Source organism: Rhincodon typus, chromosome 33 (assembly GCF_021869965.1).
Source record: "Rhincodon typus isolate 14 chromosome 33, sRhiTyp1.1, whole genome shotgun sequence".
NCBI lineage: Eukaryota > Metazoa > Chordata > Chondrichthyes > Orectolobiformes > Rhincodontidae > Rhincodon > Rhincodon typus.
Genome location: NC_063364.1, coordinates 15,357,395 through 15,373,606, shown reverse-complemented (window position 1 = coordinate 15,373,606; position 16,212 = coordinate 15,357,395). Strand labels below are relative to the sequence as shown.

The 16,212-nt window shown below is 40.6% G+C and overlaps 1 protein-coding gene across 6 annotated transcripts in view; it reads right to left on the bottom strand.

Moving 5' to 3' along the window:
- The window catches only part of tex9 (testis expressed 9), a 125,099-nt gene that overhangs the window by 46,671 nt on the left and 62,216 nt on the right, over positions 1–16,212 (bottom strand). For 3 of the 6 annotated variants that reach the window (XM_048615980.1, XM_048615981.1, XM_048615982.1), the window contains one exon: positions 14,007–14,182. In XM_048615980.1, coding sequence (XP_048471937.1) covers positions 14,007–14,182 — 176 coding nt within the window. Of the gene's footprint in view, positions 1–2,317; positions 2,376–5,687; positions 5,717–6,655; positions 6,675–14,006; positions 14,183–16,212 lie in introns of those variants that run through there. The other 3 variants (XM_048615985.1, XM_048615984.1, XM_048615983.1) reach the window with 3 other exon arrangements.

The following is a 16,212-nucleotide window of genomic DNA, read 5'->3' as shown; positions in this document are numbered from 1 at the left end:
GTTCACTGTGGGGCCAGTGATCATAATTCTATTAGTTTCAAAATAGTGATGGAAAAGAATAGACTGGATCTAAAAGTTAAAGTTCTAAATTGGAGGCAGGCCAATTTTGATGGTATTAGGCAAGAACTTTCAAGAGTTGATTAGGGGCGGATGTTCGCAGGTAAAGGGATGGCTGGAAAATGTTAAGCCTTCAAAAATGAGATAACCAGAGTCCAGAGACAGTATGTTCCTGTTAGTATGAAGGGCAAGGCTGGTAGGTGTAGGGAATGCTGGATGACTATAGAAATCAAGGTTTTGGTCAAGAAAAAGCAGGAAGCATATGTCAGGTATAGACAGCAGGGATCGAATGAACCCTTAGAAGAGTATAAAAGCAGTACGAGTATACTTAAGAGGGAAATCAGGAGGGCATAAAGGAGACAAACAGGGTTAAGGAGAATCCAAACGGATTGTACAAAACATTAAGGACAAAAGGCTAACTAGGGAGAGAAAAGGCCCCTTAAAGGTCAGCAAGGCTGCCTCTGTGTGGAACTACAGGAGATGGGGAGATAATAAATGATTATTTTGCATTAATGTTTATTGTGGAGAAGTATATGGAAGCTAGAGAACTTCAGCAAATAAATAACGACATCTTGTAAAATGTACATATTACAGAGGATGTGATGCTGGACTTCTTAAAACGCATAAAGGTGGATAAATCCCTGGGACCTGATCAGGTGTACCCTAGAACTTTGTGGGAAGTGATTGCTGGGCCCCTTGCTAAGATATTTGTATCATCGATAGCCACAGGTGGGGTGCCGGAAAACTGGAAGTTGGCTAATGTGGTGCCACTATTTTAAAAAGGTGGTAAGGAAAAACCAGGGAACCATAAACCAGTGACCCTGACATCAATGGTGGGCAAGTTGTTGGAGAGAATCATGAGGGACAGGATTTACATATATTTGGAAAGGCAAAGACTGATTAGGGATTGTCAACATGGCTTTGTGATTGGGAAATCATGTCTTACTAATTTGATTGAGTTTTTTGAAGAAGTAACGAAGAGGATTGATGAATGCAGAGTGGTGGACATGATCTATATGGACTACAGTGAGGCATCTGACAAGGTTCCACATAGTAGACTGGTTAGCAAGGTTACATCGGATAGAATACAGGGAGAACTTGCCATTTGGATACAGAACTGGCTCGAAGGTAGAATACTGAGGGTGGTGTTGGAACGTTGCTTTTCAGACTGGAGGCCTGTGACCAGCGGTCTGCCACAGGGATCAGTGCTGTGTCCACTGCTTTTTGTCATTTATATAAATTATTTGGATATGAAGATAGGAGGTATGGTTAGTAAGTTTACAGGTGACACAAAATTGGTGGTGTAGTGGACAGCCAAGAAGGTTACCTCAGAGTACAACGGGACCTTGATCAGATGGGCCAGTGGGCCAAGGAGTGGCAGATGGAGTTTAATTTATATAAATGTGAGGTGCTGTATTTCAGAAAGGCAAATAAGTGCAGGACTTATACGCTTAATACTAAGGGAGTGTTGCTGAACAAAGAGACCTTGGAGTGCAGGTTCACAGTTCCTTGAAAGTAGAGTCGCAGATAGACAGGATAGTAAAGAAGGCATTTGGTATACTTGCTTTTATTGGTCAGAGCATTGAGTATAGGAGTTGGGAGGTCATGTTGCAGCTGCCGAGGACATTGTTTAGGCTTTTGAAAAACTGCGTTCAATTCTGGTCTCCCTGCTGTAGGAAGGATTTTGTGAAACTTGAAAGGGTTCAGAAAAGATTTACAAGGATGTTGCCAGGGTTGGAGAGTTTGTGCTATAGAGAGAGACTGAATAGACTATGGCTATTTTCCCTGAAGCATCAGAAGCTAAGGGGTGACCTTATACAGGTTTATAAAATCATGAGGGGAATAGGTAGGGTGACTGGCCCAGATCTTCTCCCCAGGGCAGCAGAGTCCAAAACTAGAGGATGTACGTTCAGAAAGGAAAGATTAAAATGGACCCAAGAGGCAACTTTTCGTGCAGAATGTGGTGCTTGTACAGAATGAGCTGCTAGAGAAAGTGGTGGAGGCTGGTACAATTACGTTTAAAAGGCATCTAGATGGGTATATGAATAGGAACAGAATAGAGGGAAATAGGCCAAATGCTGGCAAATGGGAATAGATTAATTTAGGATATCTGATTGGCATGGACAAGATGGACTGAAGGGTCTGTTTCCATGCTGTACAGCTCTATGACTCTATGACTGGAGTCCTGATTAAATGCTGAGAAGATTTTCAGGAAAGTCTAGGGACTATCAAAAGAGACAAGGTTATCTTGTATGCTGACCTGGAAGTATTTCCATGATTCTGAATGGCTCACCCAGTGCCACTTGCCTTAAGGGCAAAAGTAGAGACAGAAATCTGAAGGCTAGAAAGAGAAGGAATCATCAAACCAGTGCAGTTTGTGGAATGGGTAGCACCAGTTGTACCGATTGTGAAGCCTGACAGGGCTGTTCACCTTTGTGGGAATTTTAAACAAATGGTAAACTGCTTTTTGCAGTTGGTAAATACCCAATCCCTCGCACAAATGATTTATACGCAAAGCAGGCGGTGGGGGAGCTGTCCTTCTTGAAGCTGGTCATGAGCCATGCGTACTTGCAATAGCGGTTAGATGAGGATTCCTAGAAGTATGTGACAATTAATACCCATAAGGGTTTGTAGCAATATATGAGACTGCCATTTGGGGTATTATCAGCCTGTGCAACTTTTCGGTGGGCAATGGAGAACATTTTACAAGATCTACCCCAGGTCATCATTTATCTAGATGACATGTTCATAGCAGGAAAGACCATTAAGGAGCGCTTAGAGAACTTGGACATAGTCCTTATGCATTTCTCCCGAGTGGGCGTACACCTCAGAAGGGAAAAATGTGTTTTCCAGACACCCCAAATGACCTACTAGGGCTACAGAGTTGACAAGACTGGGCTACACCCATTAGAAGATAAAGTAAGGGTGATTAAAGGTGCCCTGGCTCTCACATCTGTACTAGAGCTTAGATCTTTCCTTGGGCTGGTGAATTATTACGGAAAGTTCGTACAAAGCCTGGCCTTCCTACTGGCACCTTTGCATCATCTCTTAAGAAAGGGTCAGCCTTGGAAATGGTTGCATGGCCAAGCCATAGTTTTCAGGGAAGTGAAGAAGCAGCTATGATCATCAACGATATTGCCACACTATTATCCCAAGCAAGATCTGGTATTGGCATGCGACACCTCCACATATGGCAATCATACCACAATAATTGGTATTGAGACCTTTGTTGTTTGTTATGTAGATCAGGGACTTGGATGTGAATGTATACGGGTATAATTAGTAAGTTTGCAGATGACATGAAAATTGGTATTATTGTTGATCGTGAGGAGGACGGTCTCAGGCTACAATCTGATATTGATCAGCTGGCAAATTGGGCACAGCAATGGCAGATGGATTCATCCAAAAAATGCAAGATGATGCATTTTGGAAGGTCTAAAGGGAAAGATATACATTATGAATGGCAGGTCCCTAGGGAGTACTGTGGAATGGAGGGACCTTGGTGTACAAGTCCATAGATCTCTGAAAGTGTCAGCACTTGCAGACAGGGTGGTGAAGAAGGCATACTGGATGTTTGCTTTCATTTGTAAGGGTGCACAATATCGGAGTAAGGAAGTCTCGTTATAACTTAATAAAACATTGGTTAAACCACAGATGGAAGACTGTGTGCAGTTCTGGCCTCTATGCTATTGGAAGGATGTGACTGCACTGAAGAGGATACAGAGGAGGTTCACCAGGATGTTGCCAGAGATGAAAAGTCTCAGTTATGAGGAGACACTGGATAAGCTGGGTTTGTTTTCCTTGAAGTAGAGGAGGCTGAGGGGGATTTGATTGAGGTATACAAAGTATGAGAGGCACAGACAAAAGTAGATTGTGAGAATCTCTTTCCCATGGCAGGTGTATCTAGACCAGAGGGCATAAATTTAAGGTGAGGAGCAAGTGGTTTAGAGGAGATCTGAGGAAAAACTTTTTCACCTAGAAAGTAGGCAATATGGAACATGTTACCTGACAGGATGGTAGAGGCAAATTCTCGCAACATTCAGGAAATGTTTTGGAAGAGTACTTAAAATGCCAGGGCTTAATAGGCCATGGACCAAGTGTAGATAATGGGATTAGTGTAGTTTGGAATTTGTTGGTCGGCATAGACATGGTGGGCCAAAGGGCCTGTTCTATGCTGTATGACTCTATTACAGTTGGAATTTAATGTAGGAAATTGTGAACTTATGAACCTTGGTAAGAAGAATCAAAAAGCAAACTATTTTTTTTAAATGGACTCACGAAAGTGCAGTACAGAGGGACCTTGGTTTTCTTGTGCGTAAAACACAAAAATTAGCATGAAGTGGGGCGGCACAGTGGCTCAGTAGGGCGGCAAGGTGGCTCAGTGGTTAGCACGGCTGCGTCACAACGCCAGGAACCCGGGTTCGATTCCAGCCTCAGGCAACTGTCTGTGTGGAGTTTGCACATTCTCCCCATATCTGCGTGGGTTTCCTCCAGGTGCTCTGGTTTCCTCCCATGGTCCAAAGATGCGCAGGTTAGGTGGATTGGCCATGCTAAATTGTCCCATAGTATTCGGGGATGTGTAGATTAGGTGGGTTACAGGTGGGTGGGTCTGGGTGGGATGCTCTGAGGTTCGGTGTGGACTTGTTGGGCCGAAAGGCCTGTTTCCACACTGTAGGGATTCTATGATCTATGAAGTAATTAAGGCAGCAAATGGAATTTTGTCTTTATTGGAGTTTAAAAATCGGGAAGTGTTTTTACAACTGTGCAGGCTGTTGGTGTGAATGCATCAGGAGTATTGTGCATAGTTTTCATTCCCGTTTTTAAAAAGGATATACTGGAATTACAGGTAGTCCAAAAGAGATTCACTTGGCTGATTCCTGGGATGTAGGAGTAGACTTATCAACAACGGATAAACAGATTAGACCTTCAGTCATCTGAGTTTAGAAGAATCAAGTGTGATTTCATTGAAACATGTAAGATTCTGAGGTGGCCTGACAATGTGATTGTTTAAAAGATGTTTTCACTGGGTGGGAAATCTCAAATTAGGTGACATGGTTGCAGAATTAGGGGATATTCATTTAAAACTAACATACAAATGAATTTCTTCTCTCAAAGGGAAGTGAATTCTCTACCCTGAGAGTTGTGGAGGCTGGATTACTGGAATTACATAAACAGCAGACACAGAGATTTTTGAAATATTGTGGAGTTGACAGCCATGATGATCTGGCATGATACAGGAGTTGAGGCATGGGGCAAGTCAGCCATAATCTTGTTTAATGGTGGTGTAGCTTTGAGGGACTAATTCCTGCTCCTATTCCTTATATTTTCATGATTCAAGAAAAGTTAGATAAGCAAATGCAAGATGCAAGGATAGAAAGATAAACTAATGGACTTAAATGAAGATGGGTGCGGGAAAACATGTATAGCAAAACACTATCATGGACCCTTTGGACTGAATGGTTTGTTGCTGCACTTCAATACCTTGTAATTTGTACATTATGGAAACAACCAGGGAAGAACGACATTGATACTCACATTAGCTATCTTTACATTGACACTGAGCTACTGAATATAAATGACGGAGTAACTGAACATGTTGTATTCAGTAAAATATGGTTATAGCAAGTTACCTTAGAAATAACTTTTTAAAAGTCCAACATTTAGAGTACAGAGCATTCCAAGCCTTACTAGAACAAGATCAGAAATGAAAAGGTGGAAAAGAGGTCATTAGGGAAAAGAACTAAAAAGATCACATTAAAATGTGTGATTAAAGACCAAGTTTATCACCTTAGTTCTTGCCTTTATGCCAAGGCAACTTCTGAGTTGGGAACCTAATTCCATGATTTGCATGCTTTGCAGTTGCTCTTTTGTAGTGTAAACCAATTAGCAGGCTGCCTCTGGATGACCAGATTAATCAGGAGGTGGGAAGAAAGGTGTAGAATGATGTGTCGACTACAGTAATGAAGCATCTCTCCATTTAAAGGGACACTGGCACATAGTTACAATGGCAGCCTATCTTGTTAACTTCCCCAGCCTGTTTGCCCTCCACATCCAGCTCTAATGGATTGGGAAAATTCTTTTTCACATGTCTAATTTGACATGCAGCAAGTTCTTCAATTAGGATAGAAGAGGAATCCCAGACAGGATAAAAGATTAGGATCCAAATGTAAAGTCTAACAGGTGTTGTTAAAAGTTGTAACAAGTTGTTAAAACCTGCGTATTAGCAGCTCTCTTTAGTTACAGTTAGCTGACCTAGAAGCAGGATGGGAAAGCCTCTGTAAAACTACATTCCATATTCATCAAAGGAATAGCTTCCCCTCAAGCACAGCCACTCACTTTACAAATGGCCTTCAGAACACACACCAACATTCATATTTCAAAGTCATTGAGGCATTCCTACAGGTGATAGGGTTTTATATGCGGCATTAGATGGAACAAATATTGCAGCAAGAAATGCAGACCTATAAGCACAATTTGATCAAAAATAGGCAGCCTTTTCCCCTCAACCAGAGTATCAACAGAGCTTCTTTGAACAAAGATGAACCCAAAAGTCAATAGTCAAACAAATAAATACAATGAAAGTCAAATATATACTCACAGAAGAGCATTTTCCTGTGATGCGAATTTCCCAGTACAGCTATCTAGGTAAATGCAGCATGTGGTGTATTATTAAGGTTTGCAAACATTTTATGGGGTAGAGTTTCCCCTTTCGATGTGTTTGGTGATTCTATCGATTCTGAAAAAGTGATTTTATCCCTCCCCACCCCTGATTTTCCACTCAAACTTCAGTTAAATTGGGATACACAGTGAAAAAAAAATTATAAAAACATTTCAAAACACACCTAAAGGTATCTTGCACATAAAAATTTGCAGTCTCTTTGATAGCTTCAGAATATGTAGTTAGCAGAAACCGCTGTTGATTCATTGCCAGTTTTATAGCCTGTTGCTTCCACGATGTTTTTAAAAACAAGTGCAAAAGATTGGAGAACGTCAAATTGCGCTGAATGTAACTTATGCATAAATTTCAACCACCTATTGTGCTTGTTAGACCAAAGGGAAATTATGCTGCAGAAACAAGCACAATTGTGCAGAAACTCCAGGCCTATCTCTTACCTTGAAGATATTAGTGCACACCGGTATTATTTCTTCTTTATTATTTGTCTATGGAATGTGGGAATCACAGGTAAGGCAAGTATTCACTGCTCGTTCCTATTTACACTTGATAGAGGCATGGTGAGCCATCTTCTTGAACTGCTGTAGTCATGTGGTGTCAGGTAGGCAGTTCCAGGATTTTGACGCAGCTACACTGAGGGAATGGCAATACAGTTTCACGTCAGGACACTGTGAAACTTTATGAGAAACTTTCAGGTGGTGGTGTTCAAATATTGTTTATATTGTCAATTAAATTCATAATAACTTAATCAGCAGTACACCTTTTTATGTATTCACTTTGAACATTTACATCCTTAAGAGTTTTCAAATTTATGTCAAAGGTGTACATAGCAGCCACAGTGCGCTGGTGTTGGATTGGCTGCTAAAGAAATGGCCTGCTTTTATCCTGGACAGGGTCAAACTTCTTGAATATTGTTACAGCTGTATATGTCAAGACAACTAGGAACTTCATCACACTTTTGCTTTGCAGGTGGTGGGCAACCTTTGAGGAGTCAGAATGTGAATTATGCTCTGCAGAGTTTCCAGCCTTTGATCTGTTCCTGTAATAATATTATCCTTATGAGATATGCCTTATTCACAGCTGTCAGTACCTGGTGGAAGACAAATCTTCAATTGTGAGCCACGACAGCCATGAACTCATCCAACATCTTCATATAAATATTTTCCAGCAGGGATTACAAAGTACCAATCAACAAATTGGAACAAAGTTGTTGTTCTTTCCCTAATCCAGGATGATGAACCCAATTACTGACTTGGCTAGATCACCCCAAACAAAGACGTTGTTCATATAGAATGTGAACTATAAGATATAAACATTCAAAACAAATGCATCAATAATATTTGTGTTGCTGATTCAGCCATGATGAATGTAATTGACAACAAAATCACAGCTTTTTTTGGTACTTTTAATGACTTAGACAGCTGTACTGGGCAGAACTTCAAAATATACAGATGATACAAAACTTGGGACAGACTGGCAAAACTGAGGTTGTTCTGCTTGGGACAGGGAAGGTTAGGTAAGATTTTATAAAGATGGTCAAAATCACAATGAGTCCAGATGGAGCAGATGGAGACTAATTGTTCCCATTGGCAGATGGGTCAAGAACCAGAAGACACATAGTTAAAGTGATTAGCAAAAGAACCAAAGGTTAAATGAGGAGAAACTTTTAACAGTATGTATTTTTACAATCTAGAATGCACTATCTGAAATGGTTGTGAAGGTAGATTCAATTAGGGCTTTTAAAAGAAGAGGTGAATAAACACCACAAGGGGTGGCACTAGTTTGTTGGGCCGAATGACCTCTTTCTGTACTGTAATCATTCTGTGATTCTATGGTAAAGGGTCATTCTGTCCCATCAATTTCATTAAGTATTTTTAGATTAAATTGCTGAAAGAAGACAGATTTTGTCAAAGTTTTTTCACTCATCAGGATATTTCACAAGAATACTCATTCAAGGGGAAAACCAACATTTATACTATTATTAGTTGGCAAGTGGACTCAGGTTGGTAGAAATATTGCCATGGAAAATGTATCTATTAATGTTGATTGACAGTTAACAGCCAGGTTTTATTTAAGGTTAAACCAGGCAAGTTAACTCTGATCGGCCAGGGAGTTGGCAAGGTTTGGCTCTTTGAAATGAACCAGTGAATGGCTGTCACCTATTTTGTTGAGTTGAAACAGGCACAGTGTGTGTACATATTCTTATCATTTGCGAAGAGCAGGACCCTGTGTATTAATATTTTAATGCAAGCCTGTGGGATAACAGCTACCCTGATCGAATAATTTCCCTCTGCATATTGCGCAAACTCACAGAATGCTCCAAAGCAATCAACTTTGGTTGTGAAAAGTACCCAGTGTACCCTAGATTACCTGAGAAGGATAAGGCATTCAAAAGTTTGAGCAAAAGGTGAAGTTGGCCGATTCATACTGTTATAATATAATAGCAACACGAGTGGCTTTCCCACTAACAGGCACTGCCATCAAGCCAAAAAGACATTATGTCTATCATACAAATGAGTAATTTGGTATATTTGATGAGTGCAAGAACATGCCTTTTTCAGCAATACTCAAGTTCTCTACTACAAATTGCTACTTTTAAATGTTTTATTTACACATCGAGTTTATTAATTGCCTTTCTTAAAAAAAACTATCATTTAATTTGAATTTCAAAATGTTCTCACCTCCATGTACAAAGTATTGCAGCTATTGTAATGTTTTTAAGTTAGATATGTACACCTACCCTTGCATATTTGAAAATTGATACTATAGGAATTTGTTGTACATTATTTTGATTCAAAGGCTGTCAGTTGATCGATTTTAGTCAATTCACATATGCAAGTTGGTTGTCCAAACATGTTAATTCTGTATAATTTATTGTGACTGCATCTGAATCATTCCAATTGAAACAGTGTAATCAGAATTTTGAATCTGAAACATTAAAGCTGCTGCCAGTCTCACCACCCTCAGATGGTAAAGCTGCACCCCTTCCACCCACACGGCACCAACTAATGTTTGGAGTGGTAACAAAAGTCTGGTTTTTACCTGCCCACATATGGAACCAGAACTGATCTTTCCATACAAACATATGTCTTAATGTAACATAAAGCTCAGATTTTGCACAGATTGCAGTTTTTGTTCACGCATTGTGTGCATCCTGCAAGAAAATGCCATCTGGTAGTACATCAAACAAAAAGCTGTAAATCTAGGCCTCATGTTGCAGAAGATGATACTAATAATCCATCAGCCTTATCCAAAGTTATTTGGTTCCACAACTGCACATATTGCACCTCTCTCAGACAGCCAAGGTTTTGAACTCCTCATCTTTTGGACTAGCTATTACCCACATGAATTGTGATAAATCAAAAGGAAATTAACAAAAGAGCATGTGGCGAAATGCAAAACCTTTTTGCCTCAGCATTTTTGGCTATACATTATTTTTTTCCACACACACTAGAACAAAGATTCCTGGTTTATTTTGGTGTCTTTTTCACAATTGACATATATAACCTTTAACATAATCAAAACAGATTCCTTAATAAATAAGTTTACTAGTCACATAAAATGTGATTTTTTTCACAAGAATATGAAAAATAATTTTTCAAATATTGACTCAATTTATTTAAGCAGCTTGAATTAATCTATCGTTAGGTTCTTTAGGTATTCCAATTATTAACTTGCATTTGATTTAGGAAGGAAAGAAAACTCTTTTCACTGAATTTGCCGATAGCAAGTGACCTAATTCCTATTATCCGATCCAGTGCTTTTAAGAACACGGTAATTTGAATGCTTTCTGTCACTGCTCATGTTCCTTTTCTCGTTACATGAATGCTTGCAAGGTTGCTGGGCCCTAGAATCCTTTTCTCAAACAACTCAACAGATGGAAGGAAGGAAATCTGCCCTCTTACTTGGTCAAGTCTACAGTGATTCCAGACCCACAGCACTGTGGTTGACTCTAAATGCTCTCTGAATTGGTCTAACAGTTGAGTCAATCTGCTACAAAGGCTAAAGAAAAGGAATGAAACCAGACAATCACCCAGCATCGAACTAGGCACCATAGATAATAACAACAAACTCAGCCCTTGAAATGCTGTAAAGTCCTCCATACAAACATCAAGGAGGTGGTGCCATAATTGGGAGCTGTCTCAAAGACTGTTCAAGTAACAGCCTGAAATATTTATACTCATGGAATCATATCTGACAGACAGTGGTCCAGCCACCATCAATAACATCCCTGGGTATGTCCTGTCCCACCGGCAAAATAAGTCCTACCAGAGCCATAGAATCACAGAATCCCTACAGTGCAGAAGAAGACCATTCAACAAATCAACCTGCACCAACCCACTGAGGAGAATCCAACCCAGTCCCAGAAATCCACCCTATACCTATTACCCTGCATTTAGCATAGCTAATCCATCTTGCCGGCACATCCCTGGACACCATGGGGCAATTTAGCATGGCCAATCCACATAACCTGCACATCTGTTGAACTGTGGAGGGAAAATGGAGCACCAGAGAGAAACCAATGCAGACATGGGGAGAATATGCAAACTCCACACAGTTACCCAAGGCTGGGATTGAACCTGGTTCCCTGGCTGTGAGGCAGCAGTGTTAACCACTGAGACACCATGCCTCCCTATGGTGGTATATAGTTGGAAGGGAGTTGCTCTTAAAGTTCTCAACATTGAAGTTTCATGGCATCAGGTCAAACATGGACAAGGATATATCTCCTGCTGATTAATAACTACCACGCCTCCTAGGTGATGAATCAGTACTCACTCCTTCACTTTGAAAACCAGTTAGAAGAAGCACAAATGTATTCTGGGTGTGGGACTTCAAGCTGGCTTAAAGGCTCCACTATTAGAACATAGAACAGTACAGCACAGGAATGGGCCTAAGGTTCTTGAGTAGATTTGTAGCTCAGGTTGTGGATGCTGTGGTTGGTTTGCTCGCTGAGCTGGTTCATTAGTTCGCAGACGTTTCATTACCCCGCTGGGTAACATCATCAGTGCAACCTCCAATGAAGCGCTGTTCTGTTTGTCCGCCGGGTGTTTAAACTCTGGGATCTGTTAGAATTTGGTACCTCATTTTCGGTTTTTCTTCGCAGTGGTGTATATATAGAGTCTAATTCTACGTGTTTATTGCATGAGTACCAAACCTCTAGAAATTCCTGTGCTTGTCTCTGTTTGGCCTGTCCTAGAATCCTGATGTCGTCCCAATTGAACTGGTGGTTCTCCTTATCTGTGTGAATGGAGACGAGTCAGTACTGGTCATGTCTTTTTGTTGCTAGTTGGTGGTCATGTATTCTTGTGGTCAGTTTCTTTCCTGTCTGTCCAATGTAATGTTTGTCACAGTCTTTGCATGGGACCTTGTATATCACGTTGGTTCTGTCCATAGTGGGTAAGGGGTCTTTGGTTCAAGTTAGCAGCTGGTGTAGGGTTGACATAAGTTTGTGTGCCACTCTGATGCCCAATGGTCATAGGAGTCTTGTGGTCAGTCGGAAATGTTCTTGATGTATGGTAACGTGACGAGTGTGTCAGGGCATATGTCACCATGATGTTGCGCTGAACCTGACGCCAAATTAAACTAATCCCTCTACCTGCACTTGGTCCATATCCCTCCATTCCTTCCATATTCATGTGCTTACCTAAAAGTCCCTTAGATGCCCCTATTGCATCTGTCTCCACCACCATCCCTGGCTGCACGTGCCACACTTCTACCACTCTCTGTGTAAAAATAACTTGCCCTTCACATCTCCTTTGAACTTTCCCTCTCTCACCTTAAATGCATGCCCCCTTGAATTAGACATTTCAACTCTAGGAAAAAGATTCTGACCATCAACCCTATCTATGCCTCTCCTAATTTTATAGACTTCTATCAAGTTTCCCCTCAGCCTCTGCTCCTCCAGAGAAAACAACCCAAGTTTTTCTAGCCTCTCCCAAGCAGCCGAAAAAAACTGCAGGTCTACAGAGAACAGATAGAGGAGCAGGATTAACTGAGCTGCTCTTGCAGGGAGTCCGCATGAACATGACTCACTGAACATCCTCCTATGTTTCTAGTACTGTAATATACTGGCTTCAGATATCAATTCCTAGCCTATTTCTTACTTATTTGTTTGCATTGTCACTGGAAAACTTACTTTATCCTGCAATGACAGTCCATCTGGACCAAACTGAAATACAATACAACAAGCTGGCAAAGCCTGTTAAGAGCATACACTTTTCTCCAGCTACATGGCTTCCTGAAGCAGAAGTCTTGCAGCAGTATGGCAACAAACATGCGCGTGACAGAGAAATGCAGATGAATGGTGACATCAACAGTCAGAGACGGGCATGACAAGGAAATCAGGCAGGTAGTGAGATCGAATGTCAGGGACTCTACAATTGACCAGTTGTTTGTTGGAGACCATAGACTTAGAAGGGCAAAGGCAGCAGATGCATGGGAGCCTGAAAATTCTCCTCGAAGCCATACACCATCCAGACCTGAAACTATATGACCTGTTACTGGGTTAAAATCATGAAACTTCCTCTTTGCACGACAAGCAGATCAAGAAAGCAGCTCACTATCATTTCCCTTAGGAATGTGCAATTAATTCTGGCTTGGACCACATTGCCCATATGCCATGAAAGAATAGAAAATAAAATTATTGGTAGTTTGAGTTTTGTTTACACAAGAGAAATTTCTGCAATGGCTGATATTTTGAAACTTTTTAACTACCATTTTCGTGCTTTTTCAATTTTCATGACAAGATAATAAAGTGAGAATTAGAGTTGTATAAAGCTTCGGAATTCACAATGTTGTCCTCCATAACATAGTTGCAATTAGATCGATACAAAACCTAGTTCATGTAGAATAATTCTAAGCTTTTTCACTGACCTTTTTCTTTTCATAATGCTGCCCAATGAGGAACTGGAAAACACATACAGTTTCTTATTCTCTCTCACTTCATATTAAATGTCAGTGATGCCCAACTGTAAAATGAATTGGTCTAAATCATCAATCATTGAACTGAACTCAAGTGAATGCAGGAAAAAAAGCTTCACTGGTTTGTTCAATACTTGAAATGTGACCCAATTTTTACAATATTCTGTGAAACCTGAAATTTAGAATGCAAATTTTGTGGTGCAATTTTATTAAAATTCTTCTGCTCAGTTTTAGTAACAAGTTAAATTAGTTTTTGATAACCTTACTGCAAGTTATTTTTTGAAGGAAAACCACAGATTTTAACAATTGAATTGCTTAATGCAGAGAAATAAGAATGCAATGCATTCAGACTCACCTGTGCCCATTTCATTGCTGAAAATGGGCATGACCTCATTATCCAAACCTGCTGGAGAGCCATCCTCCAGTTCACCTTCAATTTTACAAATTGTCTTCGCAAGCGAGAAACTGGTAACGTCTTCTGGAACTGCAACATCATCAGCGACATGTAATTCAATTGTTTTGTGTTTAGTGCTAAAATTTAAAAGAAAGTTTTAGTGTTAATTTCCTGCTGCCAGTTCAGAATATAAGTTGCTATTCTGGGACCGATATATTTAAAACATGGCAACTGTGGGGAGTGGGGATTTTACTTGTAAACATGTCAGGAGCAGTGAGGAACAGGAGAACCATAAGAATTCTTGAAATTGGAGCAGGAGTAGGCCATTTTTTCACCTTTCAATAAGATCATGGCTAATCTGGTCAGAAATCACGTGACACCAGCTTATAGTCCAACAGGTTTATTTGAAAACACAAGCTTCTGGAGTGTAGCCCCTTCGTCAGGTGAAGTAAGAAAGAAGCACACAGAACACAGAATTTATAAGTATTAGATCAAACGGTCACACAATTGATGAGGATGTATTAAACAAACCAAAGATGCTGTTAAATCTTTAATCAGTTAGAAGGTTTTAATTGATTAATATGTATATGTAAATCTCCAAATTTCTTTCAAGTCACTGCCTTGAGAAAACCGAAGGTTTTATCAGTGTAAAGAGGAGATGACATTTTAGGTCAGACAATACATGTTAGGTGAGACACCTTGTTTAGAATCTGTTTGTGTTTTGGTTTGCAGTTAGACTGGTTTTGTTTCCAAAGTAGGAATTTATAAAACACCACATTGACTATCAATGAATTGTGTGCTTTTTGAACAAAATAGAATGCATCTGCAAATAAAAATATACCCGAAAGATTTATAAGTGTGTGTGTGTGTGTGTGTGTGTATGTGAGAGAGAGAGCGAGGAAGGAGAGAAAGAGAGAGTGTGTGTGTGGAGCGGGGGAGAGAGCAAGAGTGAGTGTGTGTGTGAAGAGGGAGAGAAACAAAGTGAGTGTGTGCATATGTGTATGGAGGGAAGGAGAGAATGAGGCAATGGCACCCTGTGTGAGAACCTCTCTGGCTATGTTGAGGGCATCTTGAAACCTGTTGTACAGGGAAACCCCAGTTTCTGTCACAATGTTACAGATGACTTACAGAAACTCAGCATCCATGGACAAGTCGAACCAGGAACATTCCTCAACACAATGGAAGTTTTGGCACTCTACACCAGCATATCCCACGATGACAGCATTGCTGCAACAACTTCAGTACTCAATATCGCCTACTGCCAATTTCCAGACACCATCCGACAGCTAACTCATCTGCTTCGTCCTAGACCACAACATCTTCATTTTGGACAACCAGTTCTTCATCCAGACACATGGAACAGCCATGGGGACTAGATTTGCAACCCAATGTGCCAAAATTTTCATGCACAAGTTCAAATAACACTCCTTTGCTGCACAGAACCTCTGACCAACGCTATACACCAGATATATTGACAACAATTTCTTTCTTTGGACTCATGGCAAGGAATCACAGAAACGAACGACATATTCATATCAACAAGTTTCATCCCACCATCAAACTTAGAATGGAATATACTTTCTCTCTCACACACCAACTCACACACAGAGACGTACTGTCTCTCACTCACACACACACTCTCACGCACACACTCTTTCACAAACTCTCACACACACATACATACATTCTCTCTCACACACACAAAATCTCTCTCACACACGTACATACACACACTCTTCTCTCTCTCACACACATAAACACAGTCTCTCTTTCACACACATTCTGTCTCTTTCACATACACACACAACTCTCTCTCACACACACACACACACACACACACACAGACAATCTCTCTCTCTCACGCACACACACACAGACAATCTCTCTCTCTCACGCACACACACACACACAATCTCTCCCTCTCACAAACACACACACACAATCTCTCCCTCTCACAAACACACACACACAATCTCTCTCTCTCACAAACACACACACACAATCTCTCTCTCTCATACACACACACACACAATCTCTCTCTCTCATACACACACACACAATCTCTCTCTCTCACACACACACACAATCTCTCTCTCTCTCACACACACACAATCTCTCTTTCTCTCTCACACACACACACACACACACAATCTCTCTCTCACACACA